This window comes from Hemicordylus capensis, chromosome 2, assembly GCF_027244095.1.
Source record: "Hemicordylus capensis ecotype Gifberg chromosome 2, rHemCap1.1.pri, whole genome shotgun sequence".
In the NCBI taxonomy this organism is placed as follows: Eukaryota; Metazoa; Chordata; class Lepidosauria; order Squamata; family Cordylidae; genus Hemicordylus; species Hemicordylus capensis.
In genome coordinates, this window is record NC_069658.1 from 149713031 (window position 1) to 149738638 (window position 25608).

Here is a 25608-nt window from a genome sequence, read left to right on the forward strand (position 1 = left end):
CTATTGTAATAGGTCCCCCACCCCTGCAAAGCTGGATTGAGTCTGCACAAAGTCCAACTGCCCAAAACTTTCATCCCTGGGCAGTTTACAATTAAAATCATTTTAAAAATTAAATCAATTAAACAATTAAAACCATTTAAACATTGAAATCATTAACATTGAAATCATTTAAAACCCCACATTAAAAATATCAAAACTATAAATCTGATTAAAAGCCTGGGTGAATAAATATGTCTTGAGTGCCTTCTTAAAAGTTGCCAGAGATGGGTAAGTTCAACAGGGAGCATATTCTAAAGCCCAGGGGCAGTAATGGAGAAGGCCTGTCCCTAAGTAGCCGCTAGACAAGTTGGCAGCAACTTCAGACAAACCTCTCCAGATGATCTTAACAGGTGATGGGGCTCATGGTGCAGATGTTCTCTTAAACACCCAGGTCCTAAGTTTTCTAGGGCTTTATAGGTAATAACCAGCACCTTGTATTTTGCCTGGAAACGTATTGGCAACCAGTATAATTCTTTCAATACAGGAGTAATATGGTCTCAATGACACAGAGACCAACCTGGCCACCTCATTCTGGAAGAATTGCAGTTTCCAGACTACGTACAAAGGCAGACCCACATAGAGAACATTGCAGTAATCCAGCATAGAGGTTGCCAGCATATGTACCACCGTTTTGAGGCCGTTCATCTCAAGGAACGGATGCAGCTGGCATATCGGCCGAAGCTGATAAAAATCACCTCTGGCCACCGCCTGAACTTGGGACGCCAGGGATAGGTTTGGATCCAGAAGTACCCCCAAACTGTGTACCTGTTCCTTCTAGGGGAGTGTGACCCCATCCAGAATTGGCAGATCAAAATTGTCTTCCGAGTTCCGACCCCGCACATTAAGTACCTCTGTCTTATTTGGATTCAGCCTCCATTTGTTATCCCTCATTCAGCCCATTGCTGCCTCCAGGCAGGAATTTAGGAAGGTTATGCCTTCTCCTGATGATGTTGACATGGAGAAATAGATTTGGGTGCCATCAACATATTGATAACATCCCGCACCAAATCTCCTGATGATCTCTCCCAGTGGTTTCATGTAGATGTAAAACAACATCGGAGACAGTATGGAGCCCTGAGGGACACCATATGAAGTTGAGATTTTGAGTAACAACCGTCTCCAAGAGAAACCATTTGGAATCTGCCCATGAGGTAGGAGCGGAACTACTGCAAAGCAGTGCCTCCCACCCCCAACCCCTTCAGATGTTCCAGAAGGATACTATGGTCAATAGTATCGAAGGCTGCCGAAAGATCCAAGAGGACCAACAAAGTCACCTCCTTCTGTCAATTCCCAATTGGAGATCATCCATCAAGCTGACCAAGGCAGTCTCCACCCCATAGCCCGCCTGAAAGCCAGCTTGAAATGGGTCTAGATAATCAATTTTCTCCAAGACTACCTGGAGCCAGGAGGCCACCACCTTCTCAATCATCTTGCCCAGTCATGGAAGGTTGGAGACAGGCCTGTAGCTGCTTAACTCTGAGGGATCCTATGACAGTGACATGATCTGCTGTTCAAAACAATAAGATAAATAAATAAAATTCTGCTGGGTCATGAAAGTTCTTGGGCTCATCCAATTATCTCTCTGGATCCCAGTCAGTATGTTCTGCATTTAAGGGGTGTGGCTTTTTAAAAAGTTGTGTGTGTGTGCGTGAGATTCCAAGGAGCAATAAGATTGTATGTAGTAAAGGGGAATAATTTTGTTGAGGGGGTTGACTGTTCTATACCTAATGTGGTATGGGAGCAAAATATTCTTTCCTAACCATTCTCACAGTAATGTTGCCATATGAGAAAAAGTCGTAGCTCAGGAGTTGCACACATGCTTTGTGCCAAGAAAGTCCCAAGTTCAGTCCTTGGCATTTTAAGTTAAAATGATCTTGTGTTGCGCGGCTGGAAAAGATCTCAGATCTTGAAGGATCATTGTCAGTGTTGATAATCTTAGGCTAGTTGAACAATGATCATTGAAGTACAAATTCAGAGTTCCCACTTCAGATACGAAATTGAAGCAAGAAGTATCCTTGACAAATATCTTCTCTGAATACTCAGTGGTGTGTGTGTGTGTGTGTGTGTGTGTTGTATACATGTATTAAATATGGATATGTTGACATGTTTAATGGATATGTTGAAGCAAGGGTAGAATCAAGATGACTGAAATAAAAAAAATCCATTTATTATTTAGATACCCACTAAATAAAAGTGCATATTGATTGGTTGCTTAAATCATAAATATTGGAGCACCAACTCTGAGCCAGTTGGAGATACCATTTAGTTACTGGATATAGAATAGAATAGGAGTAAAAAGTGACCCCAAGGGATCAGTGAATGATGCCTGTGGTGACTTGCCAGTCTCTGGATCCCAGTATCAAGCTATAATATGAGCACATGGGTTATTGTTCTGTATGATGACTGACTGACGAAGATGTTTTCCCTGCAGTTTGTTCTTTACAAAGAAAAGCAGTCTTTCACAAGACGGTCATCCATTCAGTTTTATGAGATTGTTGGCATTTAGTTCAGATTTTATTCAAGTTACATTTGAAGGGAAAACTTAGAAATAAAAAATGGTTTTTGAAATCTAAGATTTTTCTTCATTCTGATTTTAAAGCATGGCAATTCTGAAGTTGTGTGGATGTTATGCAGAGTGAAAGTGCAGGATTCAGATCTCCTGAGTAGCTGCTGATGTGAGGATTATTGTAACTTTAATACTCCTGGCTTTTGGCTTTTAAACTGAGGTGTACTCAGAATGGAATGCAGAATAATCTGCTTCAGGTTTTTTCCAACCTGAGATTTTGAAGACCCGAGGGCTAGTAGAAGATTTTTGTATTCTTTTCAAGGCAAAAATGTTTTAGATGTTTAGTGGAATACTTGGCAACGTGTATAGCCAGAGTTCAGGGCATGAATTTAGAATTTTGCCCTGAGATACAAGAACAGACAGACAACCTTTTAATGGTAGTTTTTAAGTGCAGCTTTCAGAATACTTATGCCGTTTTTCCTATTCTGCCGTATTGATGCATTGCTTTCCTTAAGGCTAGAAACATGTGAAGCAAAAGCTAACTGAAGCTCCGTTGTAAACCAGTTATTCTGCAAGATACTGCCATTTGACTAGTGCTATCCAGGGAAGGTCTTTGCTAACTAAGGATGGCTTCAGAGTCCGTTATTTATATCTTCTTTTGAAAAAAGCATCATTGCCTGGGAGTGTTGGTGTGTGTTATGCTGTATTGTGATGTATTGAATAGGGAGAGTGGGGGAGGGGACATGGTATTCAGCTGCCATGCTGTTATCGGAGGGATTGTTTCTGGACACAGGTTTAGCATTCATTGGTTGTCTGAAAAAAGCCATTTCATCCAAGGATTGGACAAGAAGCTGCGTCAATTTGCTGCCCGTCTCCAAGGCACTGGTGATGCTGCCTCCACAAGCTGGCTAACGTCACAGCTCCATCACCCAGCGGGGTGTGGGCTCGCTCCCCCCCACACACGTTCTCTATTTAATTCTGTATTTGCTTCCTGCTGCATTTCTTAATCTGTCTTCTGCCAAATGCTAACAGCATGATATTTTGCAATCATTTAGGTGAATATAAGAAGGACGAACTCCTGGAAGCTGCTAGGTAAGTGCTGCTCAGAATACAAATTGTTTGTTTTGGAGGGAGGAGGTAGAAAGCGGGGTTGAAAAACGGACTTTTATTATCGCTGTCATTCTGTCACTACCCTATTATGAAATTATGCAGATAAACAAGCCTTGTTAGCATGAGTCTCTTTGGATTTTAGCCACTTGCAAAATATTTGTAATCATGCAGTATGGTGGTATAAGACGATGGTTGTTCAGTGTTAACATAATATACTCCAATTTCATTACACTTATAGAATGATCATTTTAGCAGCAAACCATGCATTAGAGTATTTTCTGTTTATTTGACAGTTTAATAGCATGCTTTACATTTTTCTTATTAAAAGAAAATGAATTTCTTCACATGATAGGAAACGTTGAGTAGGAGACTTGAAGCTATTTATAGTGTCTTGGGAATTGTAGCTAAAATAGATATTTGGGAAATGTCTTGCTAGATATTAAATTTAAGAAAAATATGGATTAAATGTTTGATTTGATTAATAAAAGAATTACATTTTAAAATATATTCTTAAAGGAAATATTTCATCTTCTGCAATTCGAAATGCTTGCTAGGTGGTTCTTTAAATATGCCGGTATATAGAGTGTTAATGTGAAACTCCATTTCAAATATTCTATAAGGGCTTCCCCCCTCCCCATTTCTTTACTCCTCTGCCATGCAGGAGTGGTAATGAAGAAAAACTGATGGCTCTGTTGACACCTTTAAATGTGAACTGCCATGCAAGTGATGGACGAAAAGTAAGTCTGTACCTATTTAACCTATCTGCAATTATTTTAATGCTTATCTGCAAGTGTTATCAATCTGAAAACATATTTAACCGTACTGGTTTTGTGGAGGCATAATTTGTGTTTCTTCACCATGAAATTAAATGATACTATGCCCAATATTGACACTTTGTGACAGATTGACAGAGGCAGTGGAGCATGCACTTTGAGATCATGCCATTTCTTTGGAATATCAGCTGCTGGGTTATGTTTTTTAAATTGTTCGGTCGTTAAAACAAACAAACTGCTCTGTATTTGGGTTTGTTAATAGCTATAAAAATGAAAGAACAGCTTTTCTGGTGCAGTATGTTTTTCTGGTATTTCGTTGAGGAAGGTAGAATTCTAAGCCCTTATTTGGTTTGTTGTAGCTAAATCCATATCAACATGATTCGTATCTACCAAATATTCTAAACTTCTGGGGGTGTTTTTTGTTTCAGTGTGTGGCTGCACTTTTATGTAATAGGGATATTGAATGAAACTCGTTTGGTTCGAAGTGAGGGGAAGACAAGAACATACAAAGGCAGGGTACTGGCCAGACTTTGTGACATGTTCTGTTAAGTTACATAACATATAGTTGCTCACCTAATGTGTTTGCTTATTTTTAATATATTGTAATTTGGTATAACAGACCTGATTCTCCATACCGAGCTGAGTCCATATAGCTTAATAACCTTATCTTTCAGTGGCTATTTTTAGCCAAACCTTCATATAGTCTAAAACGGAGATGACCAGCAGCTTCTTTGACTGGATCCTCCCCAGTAGTAAAGCTGCAGGGAGGATGAGAGGTTTGCAAAAATTTGGGCATCTTGTGGTTCATGGACCACCAATTGGCCATCCTGGTACTAAACCTTTTCCAAGAAAAAGATCTCTATTTCATTGCTAAAAGTATCCATTCTTTAATATTTTGGACACAATCCAGCCAAAGCAAGCATATTTGTCTAATTTATTTCATTGTAAAAGTTATGCATGTATTTAAAGCTCTCTCATTAAAAATTCTGCAATTGGATTTAAATTTGCTGAATTTTGACTGAATGATACCCTTTCTCTTTCTTAAAAACATTGTGTATTCTTTTAAGTGTGTTAAAACAATTGCCCCAGCTCATTGGATTGTGTGAATCAACTTATATCTGGTTAGTGGTGATTAAATGAAAATATCTGTCACTGAAGCTATACTGATTTAAAAGTTGGCATGCGGTGTGTGTGTGTGTGTGTGTGTGTGTGTGTGTGTGTGTGATGGATTAAAACCTTGTCTTATTAAATACACATTTGTTTTTTCTTATGTTACAAGCCATCAGTTGGTTTAATGCTATGTTGAATTGCTTAAAGTATTTACTATTTGATAGTAGCCGAGTACATCTGAACCTCCTTAGAACAGTTGGTGACTCAAATAGTATGTAGTATTTTTAGTGTTGGGCACTCTTTATTTGATGTTATCAGTGTGTGTGTGTGGGGGGGGTAAGTGTTTATATAAACCACTTTGTGAATTTTTTTTTTTAAATGCAATATATAAATACTAGCCAACCCTGCACAGAGCATCTGTGCTGGGCTTTGGGGCCGGCTGTTTCCCCCTCCCTCCTCCTCCTCCCCCAGTCTCTCCTCTCTTCCCCTTTCCTCTGGCCCGCGCTCTCCAGCCCTCCTCCCCTCCCGTTCCGCATTTCTCTCCCCCCGCCTGCCGCCGCCTTTCTCTCCCCCAGTGGTTTAGACACCGAACTGCAGGCACATCCCTTTAAAAACGAGGGCTTACACAGTCCCTTTAAAGCAAAGGAGAGCAGGTCTATACCTACTCCTCCTCTGACTGCTGTGACTGCCCTAATCCTGGTGGAGATCCATGTGCATGTAGAGGCCGTGTGTGAGCCAGTGTTGTGCAGGGGCAGCTGGGAGACGCCCTGCTGGTATGCGGGCATAGCTGGGGTAAGTGCCAGGATTACAGCAATGGCGGCGATTTGAGGAGGAGCAGGTATAGACCTGCTCTCCTCAGCTTTAAAGGGGCCATGTAAGCCCTCATTTTAAAAGGGATGTGCCTGCAATTCGCCATCCGACTCATGTTTCGAGTGCATACATACGTGAAAGGCTGTTCGCTATCTGAAGGCAAAGGTACCATTGCCCCATTGTCCTAAATCAGGATGGGCAAACTTGACCTTCCAGATGTGATTGGACTACAATTCCCATTATCTCTAGTCACCCAGGGATGATAGGAATTGTAGTCAAACAATTCCCACCCCTGTCGTATATGGACTAATGCCTGCTTCCAGAACTTGCCTGGATATGTTTGACCAGGGTTTGCAGATGTAGTTCAGGGTGCATTTAAAGTTCATTCACACCTGTTCTGGTGTCTATGGGTATCAGAGACACAAGTTTTGGGCGTTATAGAAATATTTTTAATAAATAAATAATCTTGATTGCCCTACTTCACATCCTGCTATTGCAACATTTTTGCAAGATATCCCTCCTTTTCTAAGATGCCATGCCATATTACCCTTATCTTTGGCCTTTGTGGGGGGAAAGTCTAGGATGTGGTCTCCTCTTTGCTTCGCATATAATATGAGCTTTTGTGGCATAACATATAAGGAACACAAAACAGAGAAAGATCAGTACAAGAGGCGTTTACTCGATGAGGATGTATGGGATACATAACTATGCCATGATAGCAACAATAGCTTTCATTTCATGGCATGTATTGAAGGTTAGCAGTTTAAATTATTCAGTAATGTAGCACATTGGGATGCTCTGAAATGCAAAATGCTCCTGAGGAGAAAAAGTTCAGACACTTGAGTCATAAAAAAGATCAGATCTGTGTTTGTCAAAAGGCTGAATATCTCTTCAAAACAAAAACACAAAAATGTTTATATAATTAGATTTGGTGGCTATTACTGAGAGCTCTTCTTAATATTCAGAGCTGGCCCTACTAGTTGATAGGGTAAGAGAACCTGCCTAAGGTGGCAGATGTTGGGGTGGAAGGCAACAAATTGCCAGTTACATAGCTTATTATTCTCACTATGAGGTACAATTTGGATTTTCTTCCTTGGACATTGAAATGTCTTGGGTCATCTCTGCAGGTATTGAAAGCATGCTCACTGTGACTCAAAGCTCTTCGGGGCTCTGCTCTGCTAAAGACCTGTGCCTTTTTCTTTTTCAAAGATCTAAAATCTGGCACAGAGCTTGTGGTAATGCTTTTGGTCATTTAGCCATGATTAAGTGAGAGTGGGCTGCAAGCTTCTGCATTCCCTATACTCTACACAGCAAATTCTTCTCGCCTCCCCACCAAACATGTTAAAAGCTTATATTGCTTCACTATCATTAATGCTGTGACATTTCTCAGTTTCTTTGGGGGAGTCCTTACTTTGGCAATCTAGCTGGTCACTTGATAGGCAGAATTAGAAGGGTGTTTTGTCGTTCCAGTTTTACCACTGGTACTAAATACAGCCTAACATTCATCAAAAGCAATAGCGTTGCCATCTACTGGGTTATTGAGCAGTTGGACTCTTCTGTATTATACAGGAGGGATCTAACTAAGGTACTAAATTACAGCTTTGTTGACATCCAATCTCTAACTATCCAGCTCTCCTAGTGTACAGGCAAACCTCATTATCCACAGTTTCAGCATTCACGATTTGATGTATCTGCTGTTGGGGAATAGGCACCAAACCTCAGCATACAGTCATACTTGTAAAAATCCTCGCCGGATTCCCCTTTTATAAGTAAAGGCCTTGGGTTGGAGGGGGCGGGGGCAAAGGGGAAAGGAGGTGGCAGAATTTTCCTTTTAAAATCACCGCGGAGGCAGCCGCAGCAGTGGGGATCGCGACAGGAGCAGCAACAGATACTCCTGCTCCCTCCAAGCCTCTCTTCCAACTTACCATGCGGGCCAGTCTGCATCCGATTTCAGGCCTCTCTGAGCACATGCACTTGTCCCCAAATGGTGACATTAGCTGGAAGAGAGACTTGGAAGGAGGAGTCTCCGTTGCTCCTCCTGCCACGATCTCTGCTGCTGCATTGGCCTCCACGGTGTTGTTAAATGGAAAAGTGTGCCGCCGCCGCCTCTGCAATCCCCACCATTGTGGCTGCCTCTCCCACCATCTGCAGTGATTTTAGAAGGAAAAATGTGCTGTCTTCGACCCATTCCCTGCTGCTATGGCTGCCGCCATCTGTGGTGATTTTAAATGGTGGTAAAAAAATTTAATGCCATTTTGGCCTGATTTTTGGTCTTTTTCGGTCAATTTCTATTTTTTAAAAAAACCCGCACACACCATTTTAGTCTGATTCTCTCTCCTCCCCCCCCCCCCCGGTTAGGAACCTAACCCCCGTGCTTCCATAGCCCCAAGTACCCAGTATTCGTGGTTTTAGTATCCACAGTGCTAGCTGGGAATGGAACCCCTACGAATACCCAGGTTTTCCTGTATTTTGTTGTAGTAATTGGACCAAATGTCTATAGATGCTAACAGAGGGGCAAGATAAGATTAGCTAAAATCTCTCCCCCACCCACCAGATAAAAGCATAGATTTGCTTATCTATGAAGGTGTGTTCATTAAAGCACTTACAGGAATTACACAGGATTGTATAGAAACCTGACCAAGCCAGACAATTAGTCTGTCTAGCTCAGTACTGTCTACACTGATGACCAGCAGCAGTGTTCCAGGGTTTCAGATGGGTATTTCCCAACCCTACCTGGAGATGCCAGGGATTGAAATGTAAGTTTTTACTTAAATTTACTTGTCCTATCTGACACAATTTTGTTAGTTACTTTAGTTTTTAATTTAGAATGTAATTTTAATGCTGTCTTGCTTTGCATGTTTTTGTACACGGCCCAGAGTCTTCAGAGTGGGCGGTATATTAAGTGTTTCTAATAAATAAATAAAAAATAAATAACAGATAGCTTATAAGTGGCTACAGAAGATTCATAGCAAAAAGGCAGTAGTTTTGAGTCAGAAACCAAAGTCCCTTTCTGCCGACCCCGGCCAAAAGATTCAGCATAGAATCAAGGGAGTATAGCTTTTGCTAATTTAAGACTTGAAATTCCAAATGCAAGATTTTGGCCTATACATTGATAGGCAATCTTGCTGCACAACTAAAACCATTGACTTTGCATCCGAAATTGTTTCCTAGTTTAGAAATGTAGGGCAAATCATCCTATCCATGGCATTTCCTGTCTGTCTGGTTCAATTTCTATATCACCTTTCATAAAACCCATTCTAAGGCAGAATGAAACACACCATAAGAACACAAGAACAGCCCTTTTGGATCGGGCCCAAGCCCCATCTAGTCCACCATCTTGTTTCACACAGTGGCCCACCAGATGCCACTGGAAACCTACAGCAGGAGTTGAAGGCATGCCCTTCCTCCTGCTGTTACTCCCCTGCAACTGGTACTCAGAGGCATCTTGCCTTTGAGGCTGGAGGTGGCCTGTAGCCCTCTGACTAGTAGCTGTTGATAGACCTCTCCTCCATGAAGTTATCTAAACCCCTCTTAAAGCCATCCAGGTTGTTGGCTGTCACCACATCTTGTGGCAGCGTATTCCACTAGTTGATTATGCATTGTGTGAAAAAATACTTCTGTTTGCTGGTCCTAAATTTATCTATCTATCTATCTATCTATCTATCTATCTATCTATCTATCTATCTATCTATCTATCTATTAATTCATGGGATGACCCCTGGTTCTAGTGTTATGTGAGAGGGAGAAGAATTTCTCTCTATCCACTTTTTCCATTCCTTAAACTTAAATAAGTTTTTGTTATTCCCCTTGATGCTTCTAGCTAAGTGTTCCTCAAACTCTCTTTTTGCCTGCCTTATTGTCACCTTGCATTTCTTTTGCCAGAGTTTGTGTTCCTTTCTGTTCTCATTTGGGCAGGCCTTCCAGTTTCAGAAGGAAGTCTTCTTCCCTTTTATGGCTTCCTTGACATTACCTATTATCCATACTGGCATCCTCCTGGACTTAGTGGTACCTTTCCTCCTTTGGGTATACAATCTAACTGGGCTTCTAGTATTGTGGTTTTGAGTAAACTCCATGCATTCTGGCGCGAAGTGACTCTCCTTATTTTCCCTTTCAGCTTTCTTTTCACCATACTCCTCATTTTTGGAGAAGTTTCCTCTTCAAAGTGTCTGTGTTAGACCTTTTTGGTGATTCTGTTCCCACTTGTATGCTGAATTTCATCGCACTATGGTCACTGTTCCCTAAAGGGTCGATGACACTGACATCATGCACCAGGTCCTGAGTGCTACTCAGGATTAAGTCCAAGGTCGCTTTCTCTCTGGTTGGTTCCAAGATCAACTATTCTAAGGCACAGTCATTCAGCATATCTAGAAATTTGACCTCTCTGTCATTACCTGACTGTGAATTTACTCAGTCTATGTGTGGGTAATTGAAGTCACCCATTATTACAGCCCTGCCTCTCCTTGACGCCTCCCTGATTTCCTCCCCCAACTCCCAGTCACTGTCAGTGTTTTGATCCGGAGGGCAATAGCACGTCCCCAGTAGCACATTTCCTTTCAGGGCTTGTATTGTCACCCACAGGGTTTCTGAAGAGGACTCCGGTCCACCTAGGTTTTCTACCTTGTTAAATTCTATCCCTTCTTCAACATACTGTGCTACTCCACCTCCAAGACGCCCCTCCCTGTCCTTTCTATAGAGTTTATATCCAAGGATAACAGTGTCCCACTGGTTCTCACTGTTCCACCATGTTTCTGTTATGTCCACTATGTCTATTTCTGTGTTAGCAACCAAGCACTCCAGCTCACCCATCTTGGTTCGGAGGCTTCTGGTATTGCATATAAGCACCTATACACTGAATCTCTTCCCTGGTGTCTATCTTTTTTTTTTTAACTCTTTGACCAGCTAGCACAGCTTTCTGTCTGCTCTTTATGTGGTTCTGCTCTGTCCCCTTCTGTTTTATCTGAATCCTCGGCACCCTTGCACTTTAAGGGATGGCATTTGCTGAACTGGATACTGTCCAGCTCCTGTCGGATATTCCCCAGGCGTCATTTTAAAAGCTGCTCTGCATCTGCAACCTTCTTGATTATAAGCGCCAGTAGTCTGGTTCCATCTTGGTTCAAGTGCAGCCTGTTTATTTTGTACACGCCTTTCTTGACCCAAAATATGTCCCAGTGCCTAGCAAATCTAAACCCCTCCTCCCCGCACCAACGTCTCATCCACACATTGAAATCCCTCAACTCCACCTGTCTCACCATATCTGCGTGTGGAACAGGTAGCATTTCTGAGAATGCTACCTTGAGGTTCCTGGACTTCAGAATGCTACCTGTCAGCCTAAATTTGGCTCCCAGGACCTCCTGACTTCATTTCCCCACATTGTTGGTGCCAACGTGCACCATGACAGCTGTCTCCTCCCCAGCACTGCCTAAGAGCCTATCTAGATGCTGCGTGATGTCTGCAACTTTCACACCAGGCAGGTAAGCCACCATGTGGTCAACACACGATCACAAACCCATCTCTCTATACCTCTAATGATCAAATTGCCCACTACAAGGAGCCCCCCCCCAGAGGAGTATCCCTTGTGTGAGAGGATATGGGCTCATCATCCACGGAAGGGGTCCCTTCTAAAGGAGCGTTTCCCTCTTCCTCAGACCGATGTCTCCCGAGACCTTCATTCTGCCTGAGAGCAGCGGAGCTATCAGCCCTGGAGTGGGATGCCTCTACCACATCCCTGAAGGTCCTGTCTGCAGGCCTCTGTCTCTCTGAGCTTCTCTAGATCGGCCACCTTGGTCTCGAGGGAACGAACTTGTTCCCTGAGAGCCAGGAGCTCCTTGCACGGAGCACACACCCATGACTTCTGCCCATGGAACAAATAGTCATACATGTGACACTCTGTGCAATACAATGGGAAGTGTCCCCTCTTCTGCTGGCTTTCTATCTTCATACTGGTTTTGTTGGCTGTTTACAGTATTTAGAGATAGTTTATTAGAAGGATAGGTCTCAGCTGTAATGGTCAGCTATTTAACTGTCAAAACAGCCTTTCTCAGGAATATGAGGGAGGGATTTGTACTTACCTTCTCTTCTCCACTGGGCTCCTTGTGGTCACAGGGGCTTGTTCCAGGCTCCCCCACACTCTTCCCACCAAACTCCTGCAAAACTCCTACATCCTGTTTCCTATCCCTATTCGTTATGCTCTCAGGCCTGCACCTCTTATGTAGACTAGGACTTAACCCCTAAAGAGAAACCAGCCACTCAAAATCTCCCCTCCCTCCTGTTAGTTAGTTTAAAGCAGGGAAAGGCTAGATGTTGATTAGAAAAGCTTGCTCACCTCCTGAAGCTGCTCCTGCTCTTTCCAGAGTAGCTTCTAACTCCAAAAAGGAGCAGTCATAAAAAAGAAAGACAGACAGACCAAGACAGAGCAGCAGGATAGCAGAGACTGGCAATCCCTAAGGGGTAATTACTGTTTCTGTAGTGAAACACAAATCAACAAATGCCTTATTCTCTAGAAAGGTCGGTAGGCTGGCCTGTTCAGATACATGTAATCTTTTATTAAGCTATAACTCCTATAATTTAACACATCATATTCCTGACTCTGCATGACAAACACTAACTAGGATTTGAAAGCAGGTGATAGTCTTCAAAAACCTGGTTAATAGGAGCTCTCTGTTGCTGCTGGAACCCCCAAATATATGAAGGAATCCCCAAAGAAAGAAGTTCTCAATAATTACAGGAAGGATTTATTACTGTTAAAATGCTGTGTTTTAACTGGAATTAGTAAATAGGTCTGGTTTTAATATACAGGAGTATCTCATCCGCGGGGGTTTCGTTCCTGTATATTACGGCGGGTAATATGAGTAATTGAGTCTATGGGGGCGGGGGGCTTAAGTTTCCAGACTCAAAAACAACCACAACCCACATCATCCCCAAAGCATGCAAACGGGCCAAATAAAGTGCCCTGCTGTTCTTCATGGGCCTTTGGGAGTCCAAGGATGCCCCTCAAGTCTCTTAAGTCCCAGGAATTCCACAAGAAATTGTGGGGTATTCTCTGTTTTAACAAATGAGCCATAAAATGGTTCCTGCGCTCAAAATGATGGCCGGATCCACGGTCTGCCCATAGGGAGGTCCACCTATATCTTCACATGTTGATAACTTGCAAATTAAGATTAAGTGATGCTCATATCCAGAACCCTCCAATTTTGTGAACAGTGAATAATACTGCACGCAAGGGTGTCCCAGAGTTGGATGTAGCATGCAATGGAGTCAAACTACCCATCAGTGCCTCAACCCTTAAGATATATTATTTTCACCCTTGTTTGTAATATGTTGCTCAGCTAAAAGGCGGCTTTTGGCTTATAGGTGCAGGAAGCTGTAACACTTCAAGACTTAGTTGTCTAGGGTTTTGAAAGACACAGTGGTCTTTCATGGCCTTGATAGTTCAACCATCTTCCTTCTGAAGATGTCTAATGGCTTGTGCTGATTAATGACAGCTAAAGCTCTGTGGTGTATGTCTTGTAGGGAGAAAAATAACCCAGAGTTCCTACCAAATATATATATATATATGCTTCCTTTTATATTTTTAGAAATACATTTGTGTAGCTGCTTGTGTAAGCATTACTAATGCACCTATGGCCTCAATATCTGGCAGTGAATGTAATTATAAATGAGGAGTTGGCTAGTATCCATGTCGAGTTCAAAATGCCAAGTGATGAAATCCATTGACAATAAATTAGTGGTAAATACGCAGATCCAAGATAAAAATACTGGGCATTAATGCCACAATATGAGAAATAATAAATTCAGTTAGATAAATGATGTATTTTTTCTTATAAAAGTGTATTGTGTTAACCATGTGGCATCAGTACAGAAGAATATTATAAAAATCCACAGTAAAATTTTACATTATCAAGTAACTTTTACAGCATTTCAATAAAATAAATTGCGTCCATAGTGTATTGCATTGCTTTCCAAAAAGTCCTTGCCAGGCTTAGCTGCCACCACCAAAACCACTTCTCTGTGAAAAGCAGTTGACTTAGTGGGCAAGGATGGGACCACAGCTGGCCCCTGAGAAACAATCATGCAGTGTATTACTGTGATACCCTGGGAGTCATTTGGTAAGTTCCAAATGACCCTAGCAGCCCCAGGCGTCTTCGATAAACCAAATTATAATTGTAGCTAGCTAGTTCTCCTTTAGTGCTATTCTTAAAACCCATAATAAAACACATTATAATTCAAGAGCTGTTACTATCTGCTGATTTCTTTTATTTACTTCAAAGCAGTGGGGTTTCTGAGGCTAGTCATCAGCTTTTCTTATGCTGGATGACAGATTTCTGCTAAACTTATGACCTGGTCTATAGAAACAGCTCATCACCTAGAAAGTACCACTTCAAGTGCTTGTGGAGAACTGCAAGACTTCTCACAAACACAAATATCTCTACACATAATAAACTGGCATATCAGGCAGAAGGAAAGTCTAGAACCTTTCTCTCCGAGACCTCATTTTTCATAAACAGGGATTGTTGCATTCATGCCTGTACATCTAGTCATGCAGTCTCTCATACAGTGAGGGAAATAAGTATTTGATCCCCTGCTGATTTTATCCGTTTGCCCTCTGACACAGAAATGACCAGGCTATAATTGGAATGGTAGGTTTATTGTAGCTGTGAGAGACAGAATAACAACAAACCAACCCTCAAAAGCCCAGTGCCCAAAAGTCAGCGATGGATTTGCATTGTAGTATTCGATCCCCTATCAACCAGCAAGATTTCAGGCTCCCAGGTGTCTTTTCACTATATGCAGGTAACGAGCTGAGATGAGGAACACCCTCTGTAAGGGAGTGCTCCTAATCCCAGCTTGTTACAGTACCTGTATAAAAGACACCTGTCCATAGAAGCAAGCAATCACTCAGCTTCCAAACTCACCACCATGCCCAAGACCAAAGAGCTGTCGAAGGATGTCAGGGACAAGGTTGTAGACCTGCACAAGGCTGGACTGGGCTACAAGACTGTCGCCAAGCAGCTTGGTGAGAAGGTGACTACAGTTGGCACGATAACTTGCAAATGAAAGAAACACAAAATAACTGTCAATCTCCCTCGGTCTGGGGCTCCATGCAAGATCTCACCTCGTGGAGTTGCAATGATCATGAGAACGGTGACAAAGCAGCCCAGAACTACACGGGGGGAACTTGTCAATGATCTCAGGGCAGCTGGAACCATAGTCACCAAGAAAACAATTGTTAACACACTACGCCGTGAAGGACTGAAATCTTGCAGTGCCCGCAAGGTCCCCCTGCTCAAGGCAGCACATGTACAGGCCCGTCTGCAGTTTGCCAATGCACATCTGAATGATCCAGAGGAGAACTGGGCGAAAGTGTTGTGGTCAGATGAGACCAAAATCGAGCTCTTTGGCATCAACTCAACTCGCCTTGTGTGGAGGAGGAGGAATGCTGCCTATGAGCCCAAGAACACCATCCCCACCGTCAAACATGGAGGTGGACACATTATGCTTTGGGGGTGTTTTTCTGCTAAGGGGACAGGACACCTTCACCGCAACGAAGGGACAATGGACGGGACCATGTACCGTCAGATCTTGGGTGAGCACCTCCTTCCCTCAGCCAGGGCATTGAGAATGGGTCCTGGATGGGTATTCCAGCATGACAGTGACCCAAAACACACAGCCAAGGCAACAAAGGAGTGGCTCAAGAAGAAGCACATGAAGGTCCTGGAGTGGCCCAGCCAGTCTCCAGACCTTAATCCCATAGAAAATCTGTGGAGGGAGCTGAAGGTTTGGGTTGCCAAACATCAGCCTCGAAACCTTTCTGACTTGGAGAGGATCTGCAAAGAGAAGTGGGACAACATCCCTCCTGGGTTGTGTGCAAACCTGGTGGCCAACTACAAGAAACGTCTGACTTCTGTGATTGCCAACAAGGGTTTTGCCACCAAGTACTAAGACATCTTTTGTGAAGGGATCAAATACTTATTTCCCTCACTACAATGCAAATCCATCGCTGACTTTTGGGCACTGGGCTTTTGAGGGTTTGTTTGTTGTTATTCTGTCTCTCACAGCTACAATAAACCTACCATTCCAATTATAGCCTGGTCATTTCTGTGTCAGAGGGTAAACGGACAAAATCAGCAGGGGATCAAATACTTATTTCCCTCACTGTATATAGCTTGCAGTACAACTTTGCCATGTGATGTGCTGTTTGTCTAGACTGGATCTTAAGACTGTAGTTCCCTGTTGCACGATAAGCAATACAGTGAGTACAATTAACTAACAATTTATGGTATGATGGGCTGTTTGTGTCTATTGGACCTGACTGAGTTGCAAATCTCTTGCCTGCAAAGAAGAAATGGTATGACTGTTTGCAAGATGTGCATCCTTCCCCCATTCACTTACATCCTTATTGTGTGAGATGGGATCCTACAGAGGACTATCATAAGATCTCAGGGCTTATTAACTACTTGCTTTAAGTAATATAAAGTGTGTCTCTGGCACTCTCTACCATGTTGTACAGCATTTAAACAGTGCCGTAAAGTGGAGAATAAAAGCAGCTTGAAATACAAATTAACTTCCTTTTCATGCTGTGCATACTGTAACAAAGCCCCTCAACATAAATGGAAGCCCACAGGGAGGTGCTGCATCAATTCATAGTGGGGGCGGGGAGAGGAAATACCACCTTATGCTTTCTGCAGATGTGAATGAGCCAAGGCAGAGCCTTCATATAGTACTTCCCTACTTTTAAGTAAGTCACCTTAAGTGGTGCAGCGGGGAAATGCTTGACTAACAAGCAGAAGGTTGCTGCTGGTAGTGCATCGGGCAGCAGCGATATAGGAAGATGCTGAAAGGCATCATCTGATACTGCACTGGAAGAGGCAATGGTAAACTCCTCCTGTATTATACCAAGGAAAACCACAGGACTCTGTGGGCACCAGGACACCGACTTGATGGCACACTTTATCTTACTTTTAAGTACAGTATAGCCTATGGATGGTGGTGGGGAGATAGAGCCATTTCATCTTCCTCCCATTGCCTTGTATAAACTGCTGCAGTGAGGAATTTTTACTCGCATAGGAAGTCTTAAAAACCTTTGCAGTTTTGCATATGAGGATGGAGTAAAATGAATAGGAACAACAGTTTCCTTTCCCTTCCCAGTGTTGTAAAATACTTATTCATATTGCACTAGCCACATGACACTGTGTAAGAACGAAGAAGAGAGGTCATTTCTCAGAGAGGTTTACAATCTAGAAATTGACATGAGACAACAGGAAGGGGAGCGAAATGGAAGGGTAGGATGGATATGGGATTATTTCAGTTGCACATATTGAATATATGAACTTAGTTACAGTAAGATATGGGGATATATGATTTATCTAAACTCTAACAGTCTTCTATACAAGCTTGAAAAACTAAACCAAGCACATCTATAGTTAATGGGGGTTGGACACTACTTTCACTGTCTCGTCTTTCTGGTATGCGTGTGCTTTCTCATATTTTAAATAATTTCAGTGTCTCCTTAACCTCTGATATGCACAAGCAGTTCCTGTGTGTGGAGCTTCTGCATTTTAGGAGACTGGAGTTGAAACTCTTTTATTAAGTATTTACAAATAAAACACGACAAATAGTAACATTGCAAACCAGCAGCAAAACCTGTAATTATATTTCAGGATAACTTAAAGGGAGTGAAATAGAGAAGTGTTTAGGTGTTTTTGTTTTTGTTTTAAACAGCAAGGGTGGGCATCTTGTTTCATTGAAGATAGGCCTTCCTAAATTATCAAGCTAAACCCCATCTTGTCCTTGCCTCTCTGCTGCAGAAATTGTCTTGGTTTTTGCCTAGCTTTGCTAATGGTGCACCAAGTGACCTTAATTTGACACATGTTTAACAGCAGCATATTGGAAGTCACCTCTTTGGACCAGTTACTCTGGGCCTTTCTCTCAGCAGTGTTACTGCATTCTTGCTACCTGGCTTTAATCCCTTATTTTATTCCTCCATACTCCAGGTTAAAAACAAGACATTCTTTCTTATAACTTGCTTGAAGAATTGCGAGAAGTATTTGAAGGCATCCCTTAAATTGTGGGACTGGCTTATGGGACTTGTAGCATACGAGTAAAAGAATGGATTTCTAACACCCCTTGCCGTTCTTGAAAAGATTTCCCACAACATGTCCAAACCAAAGCTACTTGAGGCAAATGTCTGCTGAGCAAGGCAGAGAAGGGCACAGTCCCAAAACTTAGTTAAGAGGATTAAGAAGATGATCGCTGATGGAGAAGCATGCAGCAAGTCGGTTTCAAGGAGTGTATGTGGTGTCTGAAACTGCTGATAGCAGTTCAAAGTTCCTGTAAAAAAGCAAAACTTAAATGTGTGATCTCCAAGCCTCTGATTCATATGTCCTGAGGTTCAGCAATGCACATTTTTATATGTAATATATACACATATATAGTTGCTTTTCTTTTGTCACTCATGTCTGGATGTTTTATTGCTCTAGCATTTTCCTTTAGGACTACGCTTCCTGCAGACTCTGCTGCAGAGGTGGCTGTATTCTTAGCAATAGCAAAAAAAAAGTCAAGGACACCCAGCCCATGCACCAGACATACTTAGATTTCTGCATTCAGGAGTTGTTATGCAAACTAACAAATTAGATGCATTAAGTTGCTCAGTTTGCATCTTTAATCTGAATTTGACATTGAAAACTAAACAGTGGTTTGGTAGCAGAAAGAATGACCTCAGTAAGGGAGAACAACATCATAGAGGGCCCAGAAGCTTCATCCTTTGAATATGGAAGCCCTTTGCAGGCCTTGCTTTCATTTTTCAGACATACAGTATCTTCAAAACTTCGCTTCCCCCCCTCCCCACCCTTTCTTTGCTATACAGGTCAAGATCTTCAGGGTTCAGAGTTAAATTTGATGCCCCTATGTAGTTAGTTGAATGGCTGCTCTGAAATTGATGAGTAGCAAGAGGATTATTTGAGTGTTATGCATTGGAATATCTTCAGCAAATTCTGCATTTAGATAAAGATACTGTGCTTAATTTTGCAAACGTTAGGGAACAATTTGCACAGTATGTTGGAAATGTGCAACCTTTTCTCTTTATGACATGAGTATAAATTAATAAAACCTCATTATCTTCTGTCTCCGCTGTGTATTGAGCCATCCTTGAGAAAAGGCTAGCCCTGGGGTTTATGTCCTCAGGACTCAGTTGCCAGCACGCAGCATCCAAGGGTGATGGAATGTTTCTTCCATGTGTCTGAGCAGTTCTTTTGCAAGCTGGCTACTGGCAACAGAATATCAACCAGGCCAAGCAGAAACCTGAATGAGAATGTTGCCATGACCAGGATAATAAGATGCAGTGGCCAGAGGGAGAAGTGCAGTTCCCAGAAGTTGGTCATGGTAGGCAACATGGTAGCCAAAGATTAGAAAGGCAGGTACACTGGCAACTGCTCTCTACTTTTCCAGAAATGTTTGTGTAGCTTTTCTCTGACGAATTCTGGCTTGGATTAGTAATGTTTGTCCAATGCTAATTGAACTGATAGTGCATTAGGTCTGCTGGTAATTCTGTAGTATTTAGTAGAGAGCTTTGAGCTGTGTTTCTAAAATCTAGTCCTTGGAGGTCTGCAGCACACGAGGTGGCAGAGATTCAGCTCTGACTGGGGACATTGTAATATAAATTTCTGCAGCCTTATTCAGTGGGACTTTTTGAGATTTAATCCTCTTTCCTCAGTGCAGGGTGAGATTGAGAAGTGAGTTGCAGGCTTGCATACTTCCTGCCCCACTCCCATTCATAGAAGATGCTCCAACAGGAAGATCCCTGTTTATTTGAATGCAGGAGTTTCTTGACCCTGTGATATAGAACAGGTTTTTGAAATGGCTTTGAATTAATTATTTCTACAATTTAATTCCTAAAAGTTTGAGAGGAAGCACAAATATTCCTAAAAGTTTGAGAGGAAGCACAAATATTCCTAAAAGTTTGAGAGGAAGCACAAATATTCCAGTCCTTACAGCTTTAAGGGATTTGATTTTGATGAAAGCTTAAGTAGGAACTGGACTCTGAAACTAGGCACTATCACATTGAGTGCTATGTTGGGGATTCTGTTGGTTCTGGGGGTTTCAGTGTATCATTACACAGATACACGGAGAACACATTTAGTATTGTTTGCATGCCACAGGACTTCCCAGAGGCAAGCCTCTAAAAGGTTAGAGTCCTGCAAAAATATTTGCAAGAGCATTAAGAAAGGGAATAAACTAAAAAATCTTGGGTTTTAGCCCTTTTGATTTAAAGGAGGCTTCAAGTCAGATATCTGTGACATTGCTTGTCACGCCAGCAATGTAATAATTTGTAAACACTCTAGTACTCACTCTCACACCCTGTCTTTTCTGCGAAGGGTCCAACGTTATTAGTGTGTTTGCTGCCTTTACTTCAACGGGCAAGCAGTACTGAGTTAGTTTAGTTTCAATTGTCAGGTGCACAATAACTGCCAACTAGACAAAGATTGGCTAAGGAAGAAGGTACATGTCTCGAATTTCACAGAAGGTTTTATCAGACACAGGTATCATAAACCAAGTATATGAGCCTATGCTTTTGATTGCCCTATAATTGCAAGCTGCTTTTGAAACTCCCCTCAGTTTCAAAAGCCATTTGCCATACTACAGGGGTGAGGACTATTTGAGAAAAATCAAATCTAAAGCCCCTTTAGTGCTTCTGGAAGTAGTTTGACAGTTGGTTGGAGTCTGGGCATTTGTTCCTGAATCCATAAGTGTTAAATTTAGCTCCTTTGCAGTTTGCACATCTTGTATCTTCTCTGCAGCTTAAACCTGAAACTTAAAATAAAGTTTTATGAAGGGCTCTTCAGCCAGGGGAAAGTATCTTGTAGGCCACAGCCTTTTAGACATCTGCCATAATGGGTAAACAGCATTTTTCTTTATTTGGTAGCATCCTCCTTGTAGCACTCTTCTGTATCAAGGGACTAAATGGACACTAAATTCCATTCTTCTGGAAGTGTTCACTAATCAGAAATTTGTTTCTACTATTCTTAAAAAACATGGCTGTAATTTGATCTGACCAATAGCTTCACTGGGAATCCTTCTAAATTTCAAAACAATATGAACTAATTATGTGTATTGTGCAGTCCAGGGCTGTACGAGGCTTTAATGAATATCATTTATAAGAGGAGGAATGTGAGGACTCCCTGCATTACTAAAAATTCTGTAGAAATTAGCGTTTCTAGACAGAATCAGTAGCTTGAGTGCTTGTCATGTAATTCCACAGTCATTGTCTCCAACTGAAATGAAGCCAAAATGTGTTACAGTCTTTGCTCATAGTCATTTTATTTTGCTCTTGCCTCTCTACTCCCCACCATTCTGTATTTAGATTGTAAGATCTTCTGGCCAACAAATCCACTTCTCATTTTTTTGCCTTATATTACTCCGTACATTTTATGATGATGTCGTCAAATCTGGGCATTATTTAGCTAATGAACACCGCCATTTGCTGTGTGCCAACCAGTGCCTTTGACAATAGTCACACTTATACTTTTGCTCTGTTGTAGCAAAGCATGACATAGATGCAAAAGCCTGCTAACTCTAGTTCTATATAAATGTCTATAGTGGGGAAGATTTAGTGACAATTTGGAGAATGGATCATGTTGGTGTCTCTTCAAGTAGCTGTAAATGTGAACCTTTAGCCTTTTCAACAACGATTTTGCTTGATAAAACTTGGATACATTTTGTGAAGGTCTCTGAAATGTGTGTTAGAAAAAAAACATGTATGTTGATTGTCTACTGCCCCATTTAGAGGCTCCAGACAGGATTCTACAACATATGTCCAGTCTCGGTAACAGATGATTATTTCTGCTAGCCAAAGGAGGATATAAAAGTGCATCTGAGCATATACACCATGCCTTTTCCTTCCATGTGCATCCTGTCCATCTCACAGAATTAAGGGAAAGGATTTCATGGGATAAATGGCATTGCTTACCCACAAACCGGTGTCCCTGCTCCCTGTACCTTCCTAGCAAATATACCCTGTAAACTAGAGAGTACAACTTCCTCTCCCAAAAACCCAGTCCTGATTTTTCTCATTTCCTATTCAGTAAGGGTGGCCAAGTCAGATTCTGGCTGAGGTTCTGTGGCTGAGCCCTCCCACTGGCAGAGGGGAGGAATGTGGTGTGTTCTGTGCGCTAAGTGGCAGGGAGGCACCACCCGGGCTTACTGCCTCAGGCATGACCAAGGCTTGGCCCAGGCTTCTGGGCTTAATATGCCTATGACTCTGACCACCAAACCTTCAGATGTTGCAACTTTTTATGTCTGATCTAGAAGCAACTGTTCTTCTGTAGTTGAACTTCACTTTCTCTCACTGTAAAGGCAAATGAACACTCCTGAAGCTTGGACGATATTTTAATGGTTAACTAGTCATGGATAGAGGAGGATCACAGTCTGCCTGTCAAATTAATGAGGAGCTATAGAGGAGGTAGCAGTCTAGTAATGTTTTTGTTGAATTAAGTGCAAGAAGCAGATGAAGGGGGATTTCTGGAGTGCATTTATTCCCTGCATCTACCCCAAGTAGTCAATAAATGCAGGCTGTTCAAATGATTTTTCAAACTGATCGTCTTATGCATTGGCCCTCATAGGAGGTCTACGCAGAGGCCCAGATGGAGTTCTGCAATGGCTTCTCAACCAGTGTTGGCATCTGTGACTGCACTATCTCTTGGTGCAAAAGCTTGGTTCATGCTTAGAAACATTCTGACCTACTTCCTTCTCTCATTCTCTTTTCTTCTTTTTTAAACAGTCTACTCCATTACATTTGGCTGCAGGCTACAATCGAGTTCGGATAGTTCAGCTTTTGCTGCAACATGGGGCTGATGTCCATGCAAAGGATAAGGGGTATGTAAGATTATGTACAAATTTATCACTTTGGTAGTTATTCTTGACCTTTTGCTGTATGGTTTGATGTTGCTCAGTCTTTCCCTGACAGTTAGTATGCATTTAACCAGGGCCTATGGCGGCGGGGGGGGGGAGGGTACAGTTTACTGGGGCCCAAAGTGAAATCCTATTATCATCAGTGGGGTGGGTGGGTGACAGACAGCTAAGGCTAAATTGAGGATATTTATGGAACGTTATCTACTACATATGGAGTCCCCACTGTGAAATTTGCTGGAGCCAGTCAGAAGCAGAACAAGCAACATTGTGAGTCAGCAAATGAGCAACCCGGGGCCCTTCTATGGAACAGAAAGTGTGTTCATGTACAGTTTTGAGAGGCAGAGGGATTCATGCTTCCCTATGTGAAATGCTCTCTCAAGAATTGCAATTCCCAGAGTCCCTCGTGCCTATGGATAGAAAGAGGAGGGACAAAATGCCATTTAAGCACATTGATACAGGGACAGAGGAAGCCACTGGTAGGATTTACATGTCTAGAAGCGAGTAGTGAATTGAGCCTGTAGGACCTACACATTGCACAGAGAAGAACTGAAACAAACAAGGGCAGGGGTAGTGCCTGGAAATGACATTCCTTCACACACACACACACACACACACACACACACACACACACACACACCTGGTAGTGGCTATAAATACAAATCAGGTAGCTAGAAACATAAGGAGAATAAAACAAAGGGAACTAAAAGAAGCTAAAAAGCACCAAGGCCAGACAAACAAAGCTTTAAAGTGAATTGTTTGCAACCACGTTGGTGCATTAGAACAAAAAATCAGAGCCTCAACTCAATTATACCATCATTAGGGCCAACAGCCAAAAAAATAATCAACAATGTAGGATGTAATTTCAGAATTAAAATAGTTCTCCCCCCTCCCTCATGATTCCTGAAGTTTGATGTATGTGGACCTACCTTACAAATTTGTACTGCCCCAAGGATATGATGCTTGGGCCCTACATTTAACAGAGCAAGAGGCATATCCACTTGTTTTCAGGATGTTCAGAAAACTAATAAATGTACTTTGTGGCAAATGTTCAGGGAGTGGACCTTTCTATATCGAGCTGCTTTACTTTTATTAAAGTATAATAGATATATCTGAATTCACATGATGGTGTTCTTTAGAAGTCATCTCAGATAATAGAAGTCTTGATAACAGTCATTCTAAATCGCTAAAAATTACCTGTTAGGTCTAAAAGCTTTACATGTGTGTTGATCTGCCTCTAATATAGCCTTCCATAACCCTGGTGAAGTTGCCACATGTAGTTTTAAAGCAGATTGTGCTGTATTTTCAAACATTGACAATATTTAGGCCAACAGCAGCAAAAGACATGGGAGTAAAAGTAGGTTCATTTACTTGAAAAATCAGTGCCAGACAATAATGAAACTGTGTCATAAATGAACAGCATTGTAAACAAGTGAAGTTTAGTGTGTATCCATGTTAAAAACATACTTTTATATGCAACCTGAAGATTACGATGATGTTCATAATGGTTAATTTTCATGTGTTTGTAATTCTTTGAAAACTTATTGGAAGCTCCTCTTGAGAAGATCAGTAATGGCAGACAAGCTTTCTTACAGGGCAGCTTGTCTATTACTACCATTCTTCCCCTGAAAATGTGCAGATCCCTTGCAGTGTGCATACCTGTAGTATGCAGATGTAGAGGGGTATTGAGTGTATTCTAGCACAGGGATTCTCAATGTTGAGTCCCCAGATGTTATTGGACTTCAGCTCCCATAATCCCCAACCAATGGCCACTGGGGCTGGGAATTATAGGAATTGAAGTTCAATAACATCTGGGGACCCAACACTGAGAATCCCTCTTCTAGTGCACACTCTGTTCACATGGAGCACAAGCAGACAGAGTGATTTGACTAATGGTCTCCATGAATGGCATGTGCGTCTTTTGGCATGCTGCAGGATCCTTTGTAACGCACAGAACTTCCTCAGCAGACACGCTTATTTGCAAAGTGTTCTCTGAAGGGAGAGTTGGAAAGCCAATGGTAATTAAGGAATATCTCACTCTTTTACATTATCTATTGTCTGTTTCCCCCGAATATTTAGAATGTTTTCCACACCATTGTCTTGCTTACACTATGCTTTTATTATTAGCACAAGTGAATTTCGGCCCGTTGAATAACAGGCGCTAGTAACGGCGCTCCTGGCCCCGCGCCGCCATTCCCCCTCCCTCCGCCGACCGGCTGCCCGCCCTCCCAGCTGCTTTGTGATCCAACCCCCCCTCCCCGATTAAGGGCCAATTCGGCCCAGGCACTTGCCCCCGCGGCTTCCGCCACCAACCGCCCGCCCGCCCTTCCAGCTGCCGATACCTCCTTACCCCCGGACCAC

At 42.2% G+C, this 25608-nt stretch overlaps 1 protein-coding gene across 2 annotated transcripts in view; it reads left to right on the forward strand.

The window, feature by feature from the left end:
• Nucleotides 1-25608, forward strand: part of TNKS (tankyrase) — a 150075-nt gene that overhangs the window by 51982 nt on the left and 72485 nt on the right. For both annotated transcript variants that reach the window (XM_053303344.1, XM_053303345.1), the window contains exons 4-6: nt 3601-3637; nt 4317-4392; nt 23120-23214. In XM_053303344.1, coding sequence (XP_053159319.1) covers nt 3601-3637; nt 4317-4392; nt 23120-23214 — 208 coding nt within the window. The remainder of the gene's footprint in view (nt 1-3600; nt 3638-4316; nt 4393-23119; nt 23215-25608) is intronic.